Raw genomic sequence first — 21,732 nt, 5'->3', positions numbered from 1 at the left:
TAAGCTGTTGTTTTTTCCGTCGCCATATAAAGTCATCTAACAGCTACGACTAACTTTGTCAGTGTCACGTTATCCGCGATATTTATAAATAACGATGTTGTATACATAAAGCTCAGCGTTGGTAGGTGCCGCGATTTAAGGGCCGTTATCGAGGGTGCAAAGTTAATCGTTGCTAGTAGCAGTCTGTTACTTCAATAGTTATATCCGCTGTCAACTTCCCTCCGACAAAGAAACCTAGTAGAGTTGGTCGCGCCCTTTTTGGCGATGCATTAAATACAAAAAAGTACGCACGCATTTCTTGCCTTGCCCGTCTCTATGTTTGACAAACACTGCCGATATTTACCTAATGTTTTCTGCAAGTACAAATCCGAATTGAATGAGATTTCATAGTTTAACGTACAGTGATCTTTAACTTAGTTTGTTTTAAGTGCACGACATTGTTTAAAATAAATTGTGTTTTATGTTTCACCTAATTGTAATAAGTTATTGGGCGTGGCAGTATTTTATAACTAATTATTTAAATTATTTACTGCCCACCTACACATTTATAATATTAATAATTATTGATCACGTAAATTTTGTATGTTACCTTTATGTGAAAATGTTTAATAAATGCTATAAAAATTAATCATTTCGCATTTTTATACACACATTAAGATCGTCCGATAAACGAAATATAACTACAAAATGTAATTTATCAATATACGGTTTTGATACAGCAAAGATACAAAACGACGCACTGACACTAAACCTCAATTTTCCATCACGATACTTCAATGAACAAGTTTTACAAATACTATTTTGATTAAACTTAATAAGTTCAGTGATCGATGATGGATAGATAGAGGAACAGTTGCTTAACATCATATATTGGCACACTTCAACATAAACTTCTTATTCTGTTCATATCATTGAGAACTTAGATTAATAAACCATAGTTTTTGCTACTGTTGTAACTAAACAGTATTAACTCTAATTTGATGTAAGAATTACATTGATTTATGTTAACTAATTGGTTATTGCAAAGATACTACATAATATATTCTTAAACTTGCTTCTGAACCTGGTAGTAACTAGTTATAAACAGACAAATACATTCATTTTATGTAATTTGACAAGAAGCATAAAAAACAGTTAAAGGCAACTAAATAATGTTAATTTACACAATATTATAAAATACCTTTCAATTACACACATTTCCCTACAATTTCCTGAATTAAAATGGGAGACACAGAAATAAAATTGAGAAGAGACTACCTTCAAGAACAATTTCCAAAACTCAATCCTTCCGTAAGTATGATGGTAAGTTCAATGAATTTAAAAATTGTTTAAATACCATTCGTCATCCAAAAGTCAAAATTTGGAAAAAAAAAAGTTATTAGCAGTTAGGCTAATAAGATTGTAGAAAATATACACAAAAAAATACTGACTTAAAGCATGCCTATACATTATTTTTATTTCTTTTTTTAAAGGCACCAATCTGGAACTGGAACTATTATATTCAAACGTAAAGAAAATAACATGTATAAGGAGATATAAGATATACAAAAAACAAACAGTCGAACAGAAACCTCCTCTTGATTTGAAACCTGAATTGTATGTAGGTATTACAGTGGTTACAGGCATAAGAGACAGTCCACCTTGAGTCTTGAGTGACAAGCGCAGTAATGTAATCGGAGTTGTGTTGCATTATGCTACAATATTAAGTCGTTATTACGTCTTTTGGCCAGTATATTTCAACTAAATTCATAAGTGCTAATATTTTGTAATGTGTCATGGAAGACCAGACGTTCCTATGCGTCATTGCTCTCCCTTGAGTAGGGTCCTAACAGCTTGCGATTTTATTTAAATATAAAAGTCGTTTGATGCTGAATTCTACTATTTAACAGTCGTAAACATTGGAATTGTTTTTACACGCTGAAATGTAGTAGCAGTTTTTCGATTGGTAGTTTATATTTCTTTTTGTTTTCATTCAAGTTTTGTTGTCTTCCAACATCATTCGCAATGAGATATTAAAGAAGTACGAATAACAAAATAACTCTAATTTCATGTTTTTTTCAAAGAATTGTTCCCACGAAAACTGCGAGCCTTCTTCGTTCTACTGCATTCTGTGCTCATTCATGCTCTTGAGTGCTTCCAAGTTCTTGATTTTTTTAATTATTTGTATATTTTCTAAGAATTGGAAGGATTTAAGTTTTATATACCATGCCGAAGGTACTGGAACTATGGCTACTGTCATACCCTTTACCACAAGCTATATAAGCTTAATCACCGCTTAATTTGGTTCATCTTTGAGTCTGAGGGAATTAGGGGCACCACAGTGTCAGTCTTTTATGGTTTTACTTTACGAAATAACTTATTACATCTAAACTCATTAATGCAATGACATCAGAGTAGAATTACCTCATACTAAAAAGTATAATATTAAGTTTCCTGCTTCATTCATACTGAGCATTGTATGTTAAATGACGCTAGGTAAATAAACAGCTTTAAAGATAGACATAGGCGAGAAAGATAGTGCTCCGATCAATAAGCAATCGAGGTATTCTAGGGTATTTTAATTTAAAGTATTTTAAGGTACGTTCTTGATTGGTTTTCGTGTGCTGTACAACATAGTAATATATAACATTACTTACTCACTTATTCCTGCGGCGCATCGACCCAAAGTAGGACTTGGTAGTTCTCCACCTATTTTGATCCTGCCAATTTATGATTTTCATCTCGCAACGGTCTGCTTTCGACCGGCCTTCTACAAAACCCGAGTATACTTTGCTCACTCCACGATCCTCTCCCATGCGTTCTACGTGGCTGAACCAACAAAGACGGTGGGCCTTAACTTTTCCAATCAGTCACCATCAATCAGTCACGAGGTCTTCTATCCCGGCTTTTTTACAGACTCTCCATATTCACACCGGCCCAAGATCTTACGAAGAATATTTTGCTCTGCTACAAGTAGTTTGGTCTCCTCATTTAGCGTAAGTGTCCAGGCTTAACAATAATACAATAATGTTGGTCTTGTGTTGGTTTTATATAATCGGATTTTTGTCTTTCTACTGAGTAGCCTGGTTACTAGGACCTTGTGTTAGGCTGCACTATAACTTAGCGCGGTGTTTTTGTCCGTTACTGTGCAGCCTAGATATTTGAATCGGGATACATCTTTGTTGCTAGCATTACCTATAGGCAGATCCTGTATATCACCATGCCCTTACTATAATTATTACTATTCATGATTGTATAATAAAACCTAAGGATTAACCATGGATTTAATGTTCCATTTCTATGCAACCAAGGACTTGCACGCAACCAGTGCCATTATTTCTCATCACTGGTCCTATGTCTGCATTACAGGTGAGTTATTTTGCAAGTATAACTCTCAAGTATACATTAACCTTGGAGAAACTGCACCTTTCATTAAAATAAAGTTGACATAAGCTTTTTGTGTTTTCGTCAAGGTCTTATTTTTCTTCGAACATTTATACCAAATAAAATATGCATAGTCTTTGAACGATACAAAAAGCTGTTTGAATCAGTGTCCGGATATAGAAGTGGCGACGACCGACGACAAGTTTAGATAAACCCTTATCATTGAAGTACCTTGATCTCATCTGCTGCATTTCTGAGAAAATTTCATTCATCTTACGTTTTTTTTTCGCTGCGCTCTTGACATAATTATCGTGAAGCAATAACAGGGTCAGATATAATGCACCTACCTGTTTGATGTAATCCCTTTATGTGCCCAATGGGAATCACGAGTGAAATTCCAGGCAAATTTTTCACACAGACCCGCATGATCTCCGAGAAGAGTCCTTTATGTGTGACATAATTCTTTGGTGTATTATTTTCTCGGGAACATCAAAGGCTCATGCATGGGTGAGACCTTGTATTGGTCCACCCTTAACGTATCAAAGGCTTTATTAAAATCCAAACACATTTAAGGATTATTTCCTTTTCGCCATTCTGAAGCCTGCTTGTGTAATAATTATATATGGAGTGTTATCGTGATCCGTATACAATCGATTGGCGGGGAAACTTGTTCGATAGTATATTCCTGCTAATTTTGCGTGGTAACTAGGAGGGAATTTCTAGTAATGTGATATTTCTTTAGTTTTTGAATTGACAGAGATTTTTCCCTATTTTGGAATCCTGATGAGAAGACCTGTATTCGAGTCATATGATAGCACTTCATGGCACCAGATACGATGAAGCAAGGGAATTGTTTAGGTTAGAGCATTTGTGGCTGATATCCGCCTATAGCATTCCTGCGCGGACGGCTGTAACATTTTACCACTATTCGATGTTGACCATCAAGAGGCTTAATAGCATGATAAACTCTAATAAGTTTAACAGATTTCGTAAATTAAAACTGTTAGTTGGCATGATATGAGCGGGTTTCAATGAGAATGGGGAAGATTGGTGATTTGCTTGTACCATTTTATCTGTCCTGCCAGGATCATAATAAGCAGGAAGTTCCTTCTCATCAAAGGTTTTTCCCTAAGCTTCGTTATTCTGGCAACGTATTCTTGGCTTTGTAAGCATCCTGCAGTTCATGGCCAATATCCGCTGGTCACTGAGCAACATCAGCAATACCTTCTATTGTAGCGTGTACTACGAAAGATGCTTTTTTGGATTTTCTGGTATTGCTGTCTGAGATCTGTCTGAACATTTGCGTCATGGGGAAATAAGCTGTAGGCTTACCTCTTTTAAGCATCTATCTTTAGCCACGGTCACTGAAATATTTCAAAAATAACAGGATTGAGTTATAAATACTGTAGGTTCGGCTTATTTTGGTGAACCTTTCTATTACTACATCTAATATTTTGTATTTGTTGTGATTCAAAGTTAAGTAATTAATAGTTTCCTTTTTGTCTTAGAAACTATTTGATGTAATTTGCGTGCATCAGTGCAGCTATGGATGCGAGCCTATTAGTATAGTTAATAATTTAAAAAACGTGTTAACACGTTACTATTAAAAAAATGAGCGAGCGGTCTTTTGATTCTAAAGTTCTGAACGGCGTCTAAAAAGGCTAGATAATGGGTAGCCAGTTAAATGACTGGGCAAATGAAACTTAACATCATAAGCTTCAAAGTGATGTGCGCAATTGTAGTGCCGCTCAGAATTTTTGGGGTTTTCAAGAATCCTGAGCGGCACTGCATTATAATGGGCAGGGCGTGTCAATTACCATCGGCATTAAATCTCGTCCCTTACTGTCATACAAAAAGACTATATAAAACTAATCAAATCGTAGACGTGCCGTGTGGATTAAATATTAACGTATTCATAATAATTCATATATTATTTTGTTCAACAAGAGGACAATCGTACGAGTGTTTATCTTACGCTAGGCGAAGCTGTGGGTCTCAACACACTCGAGTAGTGTGGTCACACTTTATCCCCAGTGATACAAAGTGCTGTATTTTACACCTTCGATAAAAATAAATAATGAACGCAATGACTTTTTCAATGCTTATATAAAAATTTTACATCCCAACATTCAGACTCCATATAAAAAATTGATGAAGAACATGTAGATGGAATGTATTTTTATACGATTTTCCTCTTGCCTGCTAAAATATGGTAGAAAATTATTTTCATATAACTTCTCTCGTTAAGTAATATTTGATCGCGATTGAATACACAGGCTTTATCCGCATCAACTAATTTTAGCAATAGCAAACATGTTAAAGAACCAACTAAGCAAAAAATGTGTTGCACCATTTGATATGATCCCACGGCTCGATTCTGTAGTTGTGTGTTTTGATAAAACTAATTTTATATCAACATGTTTTTACTGGCAGCCATGGGCTTATCGCACTGACCTCTACTATGTACCACTGGAATGGTGGCTCTCAAAGTGCTTTTGTGCCTGTTTGATATTCGCCATTATGGCGCTGTTGTCCATGTAGCGAGAGTCTGCGGCACTAAAACCAGTATTGACAACCTCAGCTACAAAACATCTATAGGAAAACTATTTACTAAAATAATTTATACTTTATTACGTTGATGCCTGCAGTATAAATAACATGGGTAACGACCGAAATTAATTAATTATGCAAAAATACTTCAGAGTATTGTACGGTTTTCTCGCAGCTATTTGTATTATACGTCAAAATTAGTTCTCTCGACGCTCGCGAGTGGCGCTTCAAATATGCACAAATAAATTGCTGTCAAACTTAACGAACAGCCTGTCCAGTGGTATTTAAACAGGTCAGTGGTTTATCGTAAATAGTAAATAAAAACTTCAATTCTATAATAAAATTAAAAAAGGTCACCGTAAATAATCAAGAATAGAAGGTATACCTGTTTACTCCTGGCAGCCCCAATGTTTCAGCTGACTGAGAGCTGGGACCCATATTTTATTAAATTCTTTATAGGATTTCCTAATGAGATAAAATTTATTTAAAAAAGTCGGATCTTGTATATATATATAACTTTTTAACTTTAACTATGCCAGGGAATACAATGCTGCAACACATTCCGCAGTATATGTTAAAGTCAGCGTTACTGTTAACGTTAAATTTGACTTTAACCTTAACTATAACAGCTAATGATGCAACCCAGCCTTAAATTACAAGCTATTGTATCTGTCATAGATAGGACAATATGATTTTATAACGTTGATGTTAAAAAACAAGTTAGAGGACGAAAGGTATTTAAATGTTAAATTCAATGATTTAAACAGCAAATAATACTACATATGGTTATGACAAAGGTACACTTTGAATTGTTAGGCTTTAATGCTAAATTTGCGAGGACTTCATTATCACGATTCAGCTGAGAAGAAGCCACAATAAACTCAGGGAGCAATGTTTATTTTTGTGATTGCAAAAGAATATCAGATGATTTCAACATAAATGAATGAATTAATAAGATGATTTAACTGCTAAGCAGCTTTATCATGAATGAAGCGATTTTAACAGTAATAGGCCTCAAAACCCCGCTTACCCTTAACGTAATGCTTAAATCTATCAATTCCCAAATTTTAAAAGTCATTCTACTTATTTTTTTAATCTTAGTTTTCGGCACTTCTGTTCTATCCGTTTTTCAATTTGTATTGAGTTGCTATTTTTCGAAAATTTAAATTCTTTGTTTTTATCTACATTCGAAATATATTGTAAGAATAAAGAGTCATTATTTTTATCTTTTTGAACATGTTTTATCAGCGACTCATATTATGGGCCCATACGTGGGGCACTCAGAAAGTTTGAAGTTGAGAAACTGCAAAATTACCTTAAATGGATCAAATAACTTCATTAAATCTTTTCAAAGTACTCTCCACCAGCCTCTATACAAAGTCTCATGCTCAGTTCTCGAAGCATTTTTTCCAGTCTGCGGCAGACGCCTCTTCTATGGCGTTCTCGAACGTTGTTACAGCATATTCCAGAGACGAAAACTGGATTCCTTTCACAAAACTTTTATTTTAGGGAATTAGGACTGTAACCCGTGACGTTGTCCGGTATGGTGTCCAGGAAGTCCCTTGGATTGAGCGCGAGTGCGTGAGTTTTTGTGGTGAAGCTATAGCCCACGAAGCCTTGTTCTATCGCCTGTCGCTCGTGGCAGTGAATAATTCTGGCAGGCATATTGAAGTATACCTTTCGGCCTTAATGCAGCTTTGATTTTGTAATAGAATCGACATTAAATATCCCGTCTCAGTGAAGAAACTAGCGAGCAAAATTTAAGCTGAGCTTCTCGGTCGCTTCACTTTGGTAGGCGTTGGTTCGTTTTGAGACAGCCTTACTGTTCACTGACGCATTGTTTCGGGGTCAAATTGATTAATATAGGTTTCGTCATCTGTTAAAATATCGTAAACGCACCGAGACAAGCATGCTTCAAATTTATTAATTAAGTTAGTAGTTGTATTTTGCCTTATTAAAATTAATATAAAAAATTCAATCATTAAAATTTTTGGGGTATAAAAAATTTACCGAAACTGATTGTAAGACCTACCAAATATATCGTACTACAATAATCATTATATTCGATTGCCATCTTGCAACGCTATTGCGTATCTGTGGATGGAATAGAATAATATTTATTTCGCGAAACAAAAATAGGTGTTGATCGTAGACGGGTGAAAATTTGAAGTTGTGTGTACTTTTTAATGCTGAAACAAAAAAAAATTACCAAAAAAATGACCAAAAAAATTAAAAATATATATTTAGGGGTGACCCTTATCGTTTAGGGGTACGAACATGTAGGCCGATTTTCAGACCTGTCCTATATACACACATAAACAAAACAAAAACACAATTTTTAAACAAATTGGCTTAACTGTTTGGGAGGAGTTTGGTAACAAACACCGGGACACCGGAATTTTTATATATAAGATTTCACGGAACCATTCCACACATTTAAGCTTCGGTGAGGTTGTGAGCCACCCAGCGCGAAACTATCCTTTCTCATGCGAAGGTGCTCGTGTCGAATCTTGTGAAATCTTCTGATATCCAATCTGAAATATAATATGCTGAATATTTTCGTATGTAATTCGATTGTTTTCTTGAATTAAATGTTTAACCGCTAGCACATTTTCCACGGTAACAGCCGTCGATGGATGACAATTATTTCTTTCTTCGTCCCTCGACGATAGACGACAGCGCTTAAATTAATTATGCCAACGGTGGATGTTTGCTTCAGAACGGCCTTCATCCATAAACGCCATTAGGAGTCGATCAAATTGACTCGTGTCATATAATCATAAAATACATAGCATGAAAATGATTCTGACGCAGATACATTTTTCATGAGACACGATTATTTAATTTAGCTCTCGAAAAAATATGGAGAGATATTTGAAATTCGTATGCTGGTATTTTTACACGTAAATAATCACATATTTTAAATAATTACAATTAGCCAGGGCTTCATGCATAAAACTTTTTTCACAAAACGTTCTGAGTGACCTGGCATGCCGTGGGTAGTACTCTTCTGCATCACAAGGCTGCAGTCAATATTTGCATTATTACTCAACATAATGCTGTGAACGTAACTAAATTAGACATGGCGTGTGATTTTTACGTATGTAAGGCTGCATGTAGTGCTCGACCAACGGTCAGCGCTGATGTCGATGAAAATTACAATGAAAACATATTCAGAACGTATACAGTCCAGCGCTGATGAATTGCTACGCGCGTACAGCTACGTCGCGCTCACGAGAATCGTCGGTCGAGCTCATCGGTCCGGCGTACGAAGGTCCGCTGACGCACTATGGTGATAATATACTGCAATTGTACACGCGTAATCAAGTTTGCTGTCAGCTGAGCACTAAACACAACATGATCAGCGCGTACGGATACACGCTACGGTCGACCGACGTCAACGCCAACCGTCGGTCGAGCGAGTAAATGCAGCCTTAGTTATGGAATTTTTTACATCATACGCTGCATCACTAAGCCGGTACGACAACTTGCTCATATAAGGTACCCATTGATGTTTATAATATAAAGTTATATCCTGAAAGACAGTATCTATGGCCACCTCTAGATTCTTATCTTTATTTTTTACAAATGGGTCTACCTCGTTTATAGCAGGCATAACACTGAAAAATCGCACACATACAGTTTTTTTACATTAAAAATAATAAATTGTTGGTTCAAACCAGTGAACAACCAGGATTCCCCTTGACTAATTTTTATTTAATAATTGAAATTTATTTCGTAACATCGCTTTCTCGTGGCAAGTGAAAGAAACATACATTATGCCAAAAAATTCGATGACATAGCTATTACGTATTAAAACTAGCCTGCAAAGAGAAAAAGACCGGGACGGTTAAAAAATGCGATAATATTTTAAATATTTGAGTTTTTCTTTATTATATTATATTCAATATTACAACGTTTATATCATCAGAAATATATGTACAAGTAAAACTTTTTAATTATTTTTGCTGATTGTTTAATTATAAATAAAAAATAATGGAGATTCCTCTAATTTAAGCAATTTTTAAAAAAATCGTTTTACTTTTGTTTCTGCATATATGTAAATGTGTCATTTCTTATTCAGTAATTCCGATCAAATAAAAATAGCTGCCATTTGTAGAGAGTCTACAGAACACTCCAAGAGACCGCTACTAACCAAGGTCGCACTGAAGAGAAAGTGCCATACGGCGGTCACTATAAAGACGTGTGAGCTTGAATTTCTTCCGAACTCCGAAACGCACTGAACTGGATGGTGATAAGTAATGGTACTTTAACTGCAGAAAGATGAATGAAATGTTCAATGAGTATATTGGCACCTTTAGTAACCATTAGTGAAAATTACATCTTCATGCAAGATAAATAAAATAAAAATAAAATAAAATAAAAAAAATAACGCTTATCCCCACAAATCTCGGATGGTGTATGACTACTTTGAAGACGTCACTATCACACTCATGAAGTGGTCAGCACGCAGACACGACATTTGCGACAATCATATTGTTAACATGAGGAACAAACATAAACTTGATATGCCTTCTCCTCGGTTAAGTCGAGTTAGTACGTCTTTTATTGGGCGATATGCTTTTACAACATGATCCCAGAAAATGTCCCAAAGAAATGAGTTACGAAATTCAAAATAATTGTTAAAAAATGTTTGTGTGGCAACCATAAATGATTTCCTTAATGATACCACATACTGGGAATGGAGCGAACGCCCTGAGGCTATAATAATCATAAATTTTACTGTAGGATATTACATATACTTTAAACTGAATAAAAAAAAGCCTGCTGAGTTTCTTGCGCCATTTCATCTCAAGTCTGAGGCATACTATTTTGAGTAGTAGTGATTTTATATCCTATTATGAATTTAAATGTTTAATTTGAATAATAAACTATATTAAAATAAAAATTCACACAACAAACAATATATATATATATATAAATCTCATATAAATAGGTAGAGGGCCTTGTGCGTAAAATAAAATTAATTCATTGTGCCATAATTCCCTGAACAGGATACTATTTCCAAATTAAGTTAAAACTTCACATGACAAAAACACAACGAATAAATAGGATATATATACTAGCTGACCCGAAAGACTTTGTTCTGTAGATAATAAAAAAATACTATTTTATAATATTTCAAAACATCAAGAATTATTTCGTAAGAAATGCTCCCTTTTGTTATAATGAAATTGTTTCACAGCGGAACTATTAAACCGTGCGTCACTAAATTCTCTCATCAAAAATATGCCCATTCAAAAGAAAAATTTAAAATAAATATAATTATGGGTCCCAAATCGAAATTAAAACTATCCTATCTCTCAAGTGGGACCAAACTGCACTCCATTAAGTAGTCCCCATTAAAATCCGTTCATTAGTTTAGGAGTTCATCGCGGACAAACAACGTGTCACGTAATTTATATATATATAAGGAAAGTACATATAAAATATTGACCTCAAAACTGCATTATATATTTGTAAACGAAGTACCTAATTAGAAAGTAAAAATTATATGATTTTATATTTTGAAGTTGGGGCGAAGTTTGAAGCATTAAAATCAAGTATGGCATTACAATACTTATACACGAGTATGAGTCCAATTCAATATACGAATATTGAATTGGACTCAGGTAGTACTCACCAAAAACTTTTTATATTTTGTTTTGTCTAGACGTTAAAGCATTTTACAAGTAGCGCCAAGGAGAAAATACAAATATTAATATTATATAGATCATCAGTCATCACGTCTCATGGTTGTTCAGAATATCAATTATTTAAACTCAACACATTTTTTACCAAAATTACTTACCGTGTTTAGGTCTTGGTTAGTAAGCTTAAGTTCTCAGTCAAATAAGATATAGGTACTTCAATAGGGTTTGTGCCAAATTGAGTATTTTTGAGTTCCCGCCACACACAACACCCACCACAAAAAATCCCAGTTCTCTTCTTCCAAAATATTTAGGATAATCCAGACTACAGCAGTTGTTTACGAGTCTAGACACAGTCTCGAGACTGTCCTGTTTAATCTATAGCAGAAAGAGCAGGATGACAGTTTAAGTGAATTTCAATAGATTGAATGACGCAACTTTTACGATGCCACATATTCAATTATGGCATATATGCATACCACCATGTAATAAATTTTCTATGTATTATACAGCCAACGCCAGATCCTGACTTGGATCCAACGGTGACCCTTTCTAGGCTTTCATTTTTCTAACTAATTTTGTTACTTAACCAGTCTTCTCTTCAATGCAAATATTGTCAAGTAGATATTAGTGACTTTCTTTTGTTACTTTTCCTACTCGTTTCCTTTGTACATAAATTAGTTACTTTTTCCATTTAAGATAATTTAAGATTTCTCAGTAAATGAATTGTTAATTCTTATGAGAAATACAGATTCTTAAACCATTAAGTCGGCAGCATAGGGTGATTCAAATGTCTACTTAGGCTTCATGGCAAGTATTGCTCAAATCTACGAGTTTGAGAGCCAGTAAGACTGAATGTGGATCATTATTCTATGCGTGGTAGCCTTCCCCTCCTTCTGCAGAAGAAAGTGTAGGGGTGATAGGTCTAGAAGAGCACTTACAGCTGCTACCGATGTTGTCGTCATAGCCCCCGTTGTTATCGTGGTAGCAGTGATATTATGATATTAGTGATATGGCTTGTTTTGCCCTACAACACGGCTTTAACTACTTAAGGCCATGTTTATTTTTTGCGCAAAACCGTTCACTTGGAGGCTCTGGAGCTTGTGGTGTAATGTCAGGTATGTATTTACTGTCTAGTGGCGGAGATGTGAGGCCATCCGATTTTTGCTACCTAGTAAAAGGCACCAAAAACATCCTCTCTGCATTGTCTGCTACTTCAGACTCCAGACAGTCAGGACAATCTTGACACTTGCTTTTTTGTTTTAGGTACTAGATAGTCCTTAGTTACCTCATATTGTATTTATCATTAGGTCATCTATCTTGACTAGCAGTTGAGTATCGATATGAGGCTCATACATCTTGAGTGATTGCGAGTGCAGTGACGCTATTTTATGACCAGGACCGATATTAGAGGCGAGATTGTGCATCCTTATAGACATCCCGTTTTTGCCTGAAGATCACGAGAAACTTCGTGTAGCCAAAATCTTACAATCCAGTTAAATCGTAAGATCGAAAGAACGATGCTTTCGATACGACACATCTGACTGTAGTAGGATCGGCTATTTCATCCTTAATCGAAGCCCTTAGTGTTTTATCGATGTTTCATTCAATGTCAAGTAAGGAACAAAATGTAATTAGTTTGTTCTCAAGCGCCCTTCAACCCCCTATATGTACACCCTATTCACATGCTGTAAAAGGAAGGCTTCTGTAGATTAATTTTTACAATAGATATAATTGTGTCGTACTCAATACGCTGAATGGGTATACTAATAATTTTAAGCATCTCTGGAGGACCTATCTATAACTATCTTGCGTCTTTTACTGTTTTACCCTTTCTTTAACCACGTCCGCTGCTCTGGAATATGTTCACATGCTTAGCTCGCCCTGATCCTGAGCAGCAAGTAAATAGGCTTATGTTACTTTCAAAGAATTGCGATCTAACACCTAAGGTAAGGTGAAATGAGGCCTAAGTTATCAAACAAAAGTGAAAATATATGCGAACAGCACACCGAATTTGCCAATTCCACGGTCATTTGTAAAGCAAAGCCAAACTGTCATCAGAGCTGCTCTAGTTGTCGGGGACTCAGTGCTCTGTGAACGTTTAGATCACATGCCCTTGCGTAGAGGCGTCGCTTTTATCATGGGGTGTGTTCCGTAGAGCTGTTTCACCTGATTCCTGCCGCCGAATTCCAACTTTGCACGACACACCACAATTTAGGATATCATCCCTAATATCTTGATGTGGGGCGTGCCTCCACAATGCATTTTATAAGGAACCTTTTACCAAGATTTTTACAACCAAGCTATGAAATGAGCTTCCTTGTGCGGTGTTTCTATAATCCAGGACATGGGTACATTTAAAATGTGCGTAAACTTTTCTAAAGGGCCGATAACGCCCTCTGGTGTTGCAAGAGAATGTGGGCGTCGGTGATCACTTAACATCAGGTGACCTGTACGCTCGTTTGTTCTCTGTTCCTAAAAAAAAGTATTTTGAGTATTTGAATAAGTCTATATTTTTGGCGTAAAAATCAATTGTATATCGTACTTTAATGTCGTCATAAAATGAAAGTTATTTCGTGCCACAGACATCTGAATCTAGGTTAGATAGGGTAATATGTAGTACATACTATACGACATACATAATATTTCCATGTTTAAATCATTAGACTAAACATTTCAAAGTCAACTTTAAAAAAATACTCATTAATAAAATTTGCCAAGATGCAGCTTGGTAATTTTCATATTTACCGTGTTGGCTGTATGGGTGTACCTTTGCCATTCCGTGAAGTAAAAATAAAACAACTCACCAGAGAATATCATGTATCCTTTGCACCAAGAGGTGCCACTTATTGCGCAACCCACACACTTATGTTTTTAACTCTTCTTATACAACTGATGCCTAAAATACTGTAAATTATTTTATTATATTCTTAAGGTACATCACAGTACAGTACACGACACGTTTACGTTCTTATTTTATGTACAACTTAAATTAACAGGATCCTTTCATTATCTTTCAGAGTCATCTAAATTAAAAAAGAAAACGATACATGAAGACAAAGTGGAAATTGAAGATTTAAATTCCAATGAAATAAACAAATCTGTACATCGTGTAGAATATTCAACATCCGAAGATACAAATATTTTAAGATTAAACAATTCACAAGATGTTCTTACACGGAAAATGAGTAACGTCCCATGGAGGAAAACAGGTTTGGAGCAAAACGTACAAACAAAATATGAACAAAAATTAGAAACTAAAACATGGCGAAAGAATCGTGAGCATCAAAGTACTTTTAAAGACAAATATTCAAATTTTGAAGACCGTAACATACTTCAAATCGATCAGGATGAATCTATTTCAACAACTTTAAAATGTAGAAAGGACCATGAAAATATTCAAGAGGATTTGTTTGAGGGTCGGAATGATAAATTAGAAAGTCTGAAACATAAACAAAGGAGAGATTCAATCGATACAAAACGCAAAGAGGCAGTACCATGGACTAAAGAAGCGATAAAACTTAAACCTGCTAAAATTGTAAAAGCTCCAATTGCAAAAGAACAAATAGAAGATGTTATTTTAAAACCTCTGAAAACAATTGTTATAGACGAATGTTTTACATCGGAAGAAGATATGGTTATCCTGAAAATAACGGAACAAAAAGAAAATAAAGAATCGCAACTATCCAATGAGACAAAGAGTCTTGTAGATGAAACAAAGTCTCCGAGTGCTAAACCAGCTGAAGAATTGGTTTTGAAGCCCATACCTAAATCGAAAAAAGCGCCAAATGAAGACAAGCCTGAAGAAGTTCGATTAATGCCTATAAAGAAGGAGTCACACGTTGAAGAGATAAAAACAGAGGAAGTAACTTGGCGAAAAGGCCAAAGGAAACCCAAAGAGCAACAACCTGCTGAAGAAGTGGTTTTGAAGCCGATACCAAAATCCATACAAGAGCTAAAAGAAGAAAAACCTGACGAAGTTAAATTAAAACCTGTTAAGAAAGAGACAGAGGTTGAAGAGATCAAAACAGAGGAAGTAACTTGGCGAAAAGGTCAAAGAAAACCTAAAGAGCAACAACCTTCTGAAGAAGTGGTTTTGAAGCCGATACCAAAATCCATACAAGAGCCAAAGGAAGAGAAGCCTGAAGAAGTTATATTGAAACCTGTGAAGAAAGAGACAGAGGTTGAAGAGATAAATACAGAGGAAGTAACTTGGCGAAAAGGTCAAAGGAAACCCAAAGAGCAACAAACTGCTGAAGAAGTGGTTTTGAAGCCGATACCCAAACCGATACAAGAGCCAAAAGAAGACAAACCTGAAGAAGTTATATTGAAACCTGTTAAGAAAGAGACGGAGCTTGAAGAAATCAAAATAGAGGAAGTAACTTGGCGAAAGGGTAAAAGGAAGCCCAAAGCACAACAACCTGCTAAAGAAGTGGTTTTGAAGCCGATACCCAAACCGATACAAGAGCCAAAGGAAGACAAGCCTGAAGAAGTTCTATTGAAACCTGTTAAGAAAGAGATGGAGGTTGAAGAGATAAAAACAGAGGAAGTGACTTGGCGAAAGGGTAAAAGGAAGCCCAAAGAAGAACAACCTCCCGAAGAAGTGGTTTTGAAGCCGATACCCAAACCGATACAAGAGCCAAAGGAAGACAAACCTGAAGAAGTAATATTAAAACCGGTGGAAAAAGAGACAGAGGTTGAAGAGATAAAAACAGAGGAAGTAACTTGGCGAAAAGGTCAAAGGAAACCCAAAGAGCAACAACTTGCTGAAGAAGTGGTTTTGAAGCCGATACCAAAATCCATACAAGAGCCAAAAGAAGAGAAGCCTGAAGAAGTTCTATTGAAACCTGCAAAGAAAGAGACACAGGTTGAAGAAATAAAAACAGAGGAAATTACTTGGCGAAAGGGTAAAAGGAAGCCCAAGGAAGAAAAACCTGCTGAAGAAGTGGTTTTGAAGACGATACCCAAACCGATAGAAGAGACAAAGGAAGAGAAGCCTGAAGAAGTTCTATTGAAACCTGTTAAGAAAGAGACGGAGGTTGAAGAGATAAAAACAGAGGAAGTAACTTGGCGAAAGGGTAAAAGGAAGCCCAAGAAAGAACAACCTGCTGAAGAAGTGGTTTTGAAGCCGATACCCAAACCGAAACAAGAGCCAAAAGAAGAGAAGCCTAAAGAAGTTCTATTAAAACCTGCTGAGATAAAGAAAGATGTTGAAGAGGTTACAACAGAGGAAGTGAGTTGGCGAAAGGGTCAAAGAAAACCCAAAGAGCAACAACCTGCTGAAGAAGTGGTTTTGAAGCCGATACCCAAACCGATTCAAGAGCCAAAGGAAGAGAAGCCTGAAGAAGTTATATTGAAACCTGTGAAGAAAGAGACAGAGGTTGAAGAGATAAAAACAGAGGAAGTAACTTGGCGAAAAGGCCAAAGGAAACCCAAAGAGCAACAACCTGCTGAAGAAGTGGTTTTGAAGCCGATACCAAAATCCATACAAGAGCCAAAAGACGAGAAGCCTGAAGAAGTTATATTGAAACCTGCAAAGAAAGAAACACAGGTTGAAGAAATAAAAACAGAGGAAATTACGTGGCGAAAGGGTAAAAGGAAGCCCAAGGAAGAACAACCTGCTGAAAAAGTGGTTTTGAAGCCGATACCCAAACCGATAGAAGAGCCAAAGGAAGAGAAGCCTGAAGAAGTTCTATTGAAACCTGTTAAGAAAGAGACGGAGGTTGAAAAGATAAAAACAGAGGAAGTGACTTGGCGAAAGGGTAAAAGGAAGCCCAAAGAAGAACAACCTGCTGAAGAAGTGGTTTTGAAGCCGATACCCAAATCGATACAAGAGCCAAAGGAAGACAAGCCTGAAGAAGTTCTATTAAAACCTGCTGAGATAAAGAAAGATGTTGAAGAGGTTAAAACAGAGGGAGTGAGTTGGCACAAGGGTCAAAGAAAACCCAAAGAGCAACAACCTGCTGAAGAAGTGGTTTTGAAGCCAATACCAAAATCCATACAAGAGCCAAAGGAAGAGAAGCCTGAAGAAGTTATATTGAAACCTGTGAAGAAAGAGACAGAGGTTGAAGAGATAAAAACAGAGGAAGTAACTTGGCGAAAAGGTCAAAGGAAACCCAAAGAGCAACAACCTGCTGAAGAAGTGGTTTTGAAGCCGATACCAAAATCCATACAAGAGCCAAAAGAAGAGAAGCCTGAAGAAGTTCTATTGAAACCTGCAAAGAAAGAGACACAGGTTGAAGAAATAAAAACAGAGGAAATTACTTGGCGAAAGGGTAAAAGGAAGCCCAAGGAAGAACAACCTGCTGAAGAAGTGGTTTTGAAGCCGATACCCAAACCGAAAGAAGAGCCAATGGAAGAGAAGCCTGAAGAAGTTCTATTGAAACCTGTTAAGAAAGAGACGGAGATTGAAGAGATAAAAACAGAGGAAATAACTTGGCGAAAGGGTAAAAGGAAGCCCAAGGAAGAACAACCTGCTGAAGAAGTGGTTTTGAAGCCGATACCCAAACCGATAGAAGAGCCAAAGGAAGAAAAGCCTGAAGAAGTTCTATTGAAACCCGCAAAGAAAGAGACACAGGTTGAAGAAATAAAAACAGAGGAAATTACTTGGCAAAAGGGTAAAAAGAAACCAAAAGAAGAGCAACCTACTGAAGAAGTGGTTTTGAAGCCAATACCCAAACCGAAACAAGAGCCAAAGGAAGATAAGGCTGAAGAAGTTATATTGAAACCTGCACAGAAAGAAACACAGGTTGAAGAAATAAAAACAGAGGAAATTACTTGGCGAAAGGGTAAAAGGAAGCCCAAGGAAGAACAACCTGCTGAAGAAGTGGTTTTGAAGCCGATACCCAAACCGATACAAGAGCTAAAAGAAGAGAAGCCTGAAGAAGTTCTATTGAAACCTGTTAAGAAAGAGACGGAGGTTGAAGAGATAAAAACAGAGGAAGTCACTTGGCGAAAGGGTAAAAGGAAGCCCAAGGAAGAACAACCTGCTGAAGAAGTGGTTTTGAAGCCGATACCCAAACCTATAGAAGAGCCAAAGGAAGAGAAGCCTGAAGAAGTTCTATTGAAACCTGTTCAGAAAGAGACGGAGGATGAAGAGATTAAAACAGAGGAAGTAACTTGGCGAAAGGGTAAAAGGAAGCCCAAAGAAGAGCAACCTGCTGAAGAAGTGGTTTTGAAGCCGATACCCAAACCGAAACAAGAGCCAAAGGAAGATAAGCCTGAAGAAGTTATATTGAAACCTGCACAGAAAGAAACACAGGTTGAAGAAATAAAAACAGAGGAAATTACTTGGCGAAAGGGTAAAAGGAAGCCCAAGGAAGAACAACCTGGTGAAGAAGTGGTTTTGAAGCCGATACCCAAACCTATAGAAGAGCCAAAGGAAGAAAAGCCTGAAGAAGTTCTATTAAAACCCGCAAAGAAAGAGACACAGGTTGAAGAAACAAAAACAGAGGAAATTACTTGGCAAAAGGGTAAAAGGAAGCCCAAAGAAGAGCAACCTGCTGAAGAAGTGGTTTTGAAGCCGATACCCAAACCGAAACAAGAGCCAAAGGAAGATAAGCCTGAAGAAGTTATATTGAAACCTGTTAAGAAAGAGACAGAGGTTGAAGAGATAAAAACAGAGGAAATTACTTGGCAAAAGGGTAAAAGGAAACCAAAAGAAGAGCAACCTGCTGAAGAAGTGGTTTTGAAGCCAATACCCAAACCGAAACAAGAGCCAAAGGAAGATAAGCCTGAAGAAGTTATATTGAAACCTGCACAGAAAGAAAAACAGGTTGAAGAAATAAAAACAGAGGAAATTACTTGGCGAAAGGGTAAAAGGAAGCCCAAGGAAGAACAACCTGCTGAAGAAGTGGTTTTGAAGCCGATACCCAAACCGATAGAAGAGCCAAAGGAAGAGAAGCCTGAAGAAGTTCTATTGAAACCTGTTAAGAAAGAGACGGAGGTTGAAGAGATAAAAACAGAGGAAGTCACTTGGCGCAAGGGTAAAAGGAAGCCCAAGGAAGAACAACCTGCTGAAGAAGTGGTCTTGAAGCCGATACCCAAACCCATAGAAGAGCCAAAGGAAGAGAAGCCTGAAGAAGTTCTATTGAAACCTGTTAAGAAAGAGACGGAGGATGAAGAGATTAAAACAGAGGAAGTAACTTGGCGAAAGGGTAAAAGGAAGCCCAAAGAAGAGCAACCTGCTGAAGAAGTGGTTTTGAAGCCGATACAAGAGCCAAAGGAAGAGAAGCCTGAAGAAGTTCTATTGAAACCTGCAAAGAAAGAGACACAGATTGAAGAAATAAAAACAGAGGAAAAGAAATCAACTCATGAAAGTAAAGGTATTCTTTCTTTTTTAAATGTTATTGTATGTTTAGACATAACATTTTGGAAAATGTTTATTTATTGTATGAACAGTTTTTATGTGAATGCATATTATTCTATTTTATCCGGCATATCTTTAACTTTTACTTCACATCATTCATAAAGCTGAAATATTTAATCAGAAAATATTAAATATTTTTATAAGAGACGATTGTTCATTATTTCAACAAAATAGTTACATAGATATTTGTTTTTCTATTTATATGGGTTATTATTAATTTAAGTTTTATCTGGTCGAAATAAATTTAATATTCAAATGATTTGCATAATATACTTGGTTTAGTTTTGTTTTTGTCATAACTAGCTAAGCATGCTGAATTATTTCAATTGATACTGGACTCAAGCACAGCAAAATTTTGTGGTTCTCCCACGTTATATTCTGTTTAAATTTCTAGCTACTTAAAGCTAAAATATGTTTATGTGGTGGCTTAAAACTACATATATAATATTTACTATCTAATACTATCTTTTATTAATGCCTTATAACATGTGAATATTTCTTAAAATTTAATTAAAAAAATATACTTACAATATATTTTATGTATAATATATTCTTATACTATTCTCATCAATATGCCTACGTATTGAACTCAAAAATCAATCTTAATTGTAAAAAATGTACTTCATCATAGTAAATAATGTAAAATACAATTCATGTTGTAGAATTTATAGTCATGGTGCCAATAAGCAATTTTCTAGTTTATAGTTAAGTTGTTCCTATTCTCAAAATATGAATCATACTTTTTACAGAATTTGGGCCAATAATAATCCTACCTATTCAAGCAGCTATTGTAAAAGAAAACGATGATTTCCAACTTTTAGTAAAGTTTAATGATGTAAATATTACTAAAGTGGTGTGGTACTGCAATAATAACGTACTGGAAGATAATGATGACTGCTGCATTACTACAGAAAACGGAACTTCCATTATAAGAATTAATAGGGTTAATAAAAAGAAAATAGGCAAATATGAAGTCGTTATCGAAAAGGATGGTATCATTGCCAAATCTGCTTGTTCTGTTAAAATGAAAAAGTCCTTAGATACCGAAGATATCATTCCACCAATTTTTCTTCGACCTTTAAATCCCAAGAGGGTTATTTTAGGTGACATAGTCCTCATAGAAACGGAAGTAATCTCAATGCCTTGCGCCTCGTTCCAGTGGTTTTTAGGTAATAAGGAAGTCACAAGTTACATCAAGGAAAATAGATTGCAAGGCAAAATATATATAACAAGTGGAGAAAACGTTTCATGTCTCTGTATAGAAAATATAACTTCTGATATGACAGGTATAATAACATGCAGAGCAGAAAATTTCGCTGGATCTGTATCAACTTCATCTTCCCTTCTCGTTGAGGATTATACAGAGACTGAATTTGGAAAAGCTCCTGTATTCATTAGTCCTTTGAAATCGACTACAGTCATGGATGGTGATCCCATTTTACTTAAGTGTATTGTTATTGGTGAACCTTGGCCAAAAATCAGTTGGTTCCAAAACGAAACGCCTATTACAGTGGCTCGAGATATTACTATAGGCCGCCAGGAATCAGGATTGTGTGAACTATCCATAAAAGAAGCATTTCCAGAAATGTCTGGGACTTATCGTTGCATTGCTTCCAATTCATTTGGCCAGAATATAAGTGAATGCGTTGTCGATGTGGAAGGTAGCCTTGCTTCGAAATATTTATAAGCATGTTCAATGCATTATTCAATTTGCATGACAAAGCAACATAATGGAAAGGGAAAATAACTACTTATTTAAATTTATCGATAGATACATAATTTAGTTGACTAAAGTTTTTT

The 21,732-nt window shown here is 35.9% G+C and overlaps 1 protein-coding gene across 1 annotated transcript in view; it reads left to right on the top strand.

The window, feature by feature from the left end:
- The window catches only part of LOC126978835 (titin-like), a 128,443-nt gene that overhangs the window by 38,982 nt on the left and 67,729 nt on the right, over positions 1 to 21,732 (top strand). Inside the window, exons 22-25 of the mRNA XM_050827923.1 lie at positions 14,585 to 15,814; positions 15,986 to 18,586; positions 18,758 to 19,888; positions 20,682 to 21,593. Of these exons, the coding sequence (XP_050683880.1) occupies positions 14,585 to 15,814; positions 15,986 to 18,586; positions 18,758 to 19,888; positions 20,682 to 21,593 (5,874 nt within the window). The remainder of the gene's footprint in view (positions 1 to 14,584; positions 15,815 to 15,985; positions 18,587 to 18,757; positions 19,889 to 20,681; positions 21,594 to 21,732) is intronic.

This window comes from Leptidea sinapis, chromosome Z (genome assembly GCF_905404315.1).
Source record: "Leptidea sinapis chromosome Z, ilLepSina1.1, whole genome shotgun sequence".
Lineage (NCBI taxonomy): Eukaryota > Metazoa > Arthropoda > Insecta > Lepidoptera > Pieridae > Leptidea > Leptidea sinapis.
This window is presented reverse-complemented; position numbering and strand designations above follow the sequence as displayed.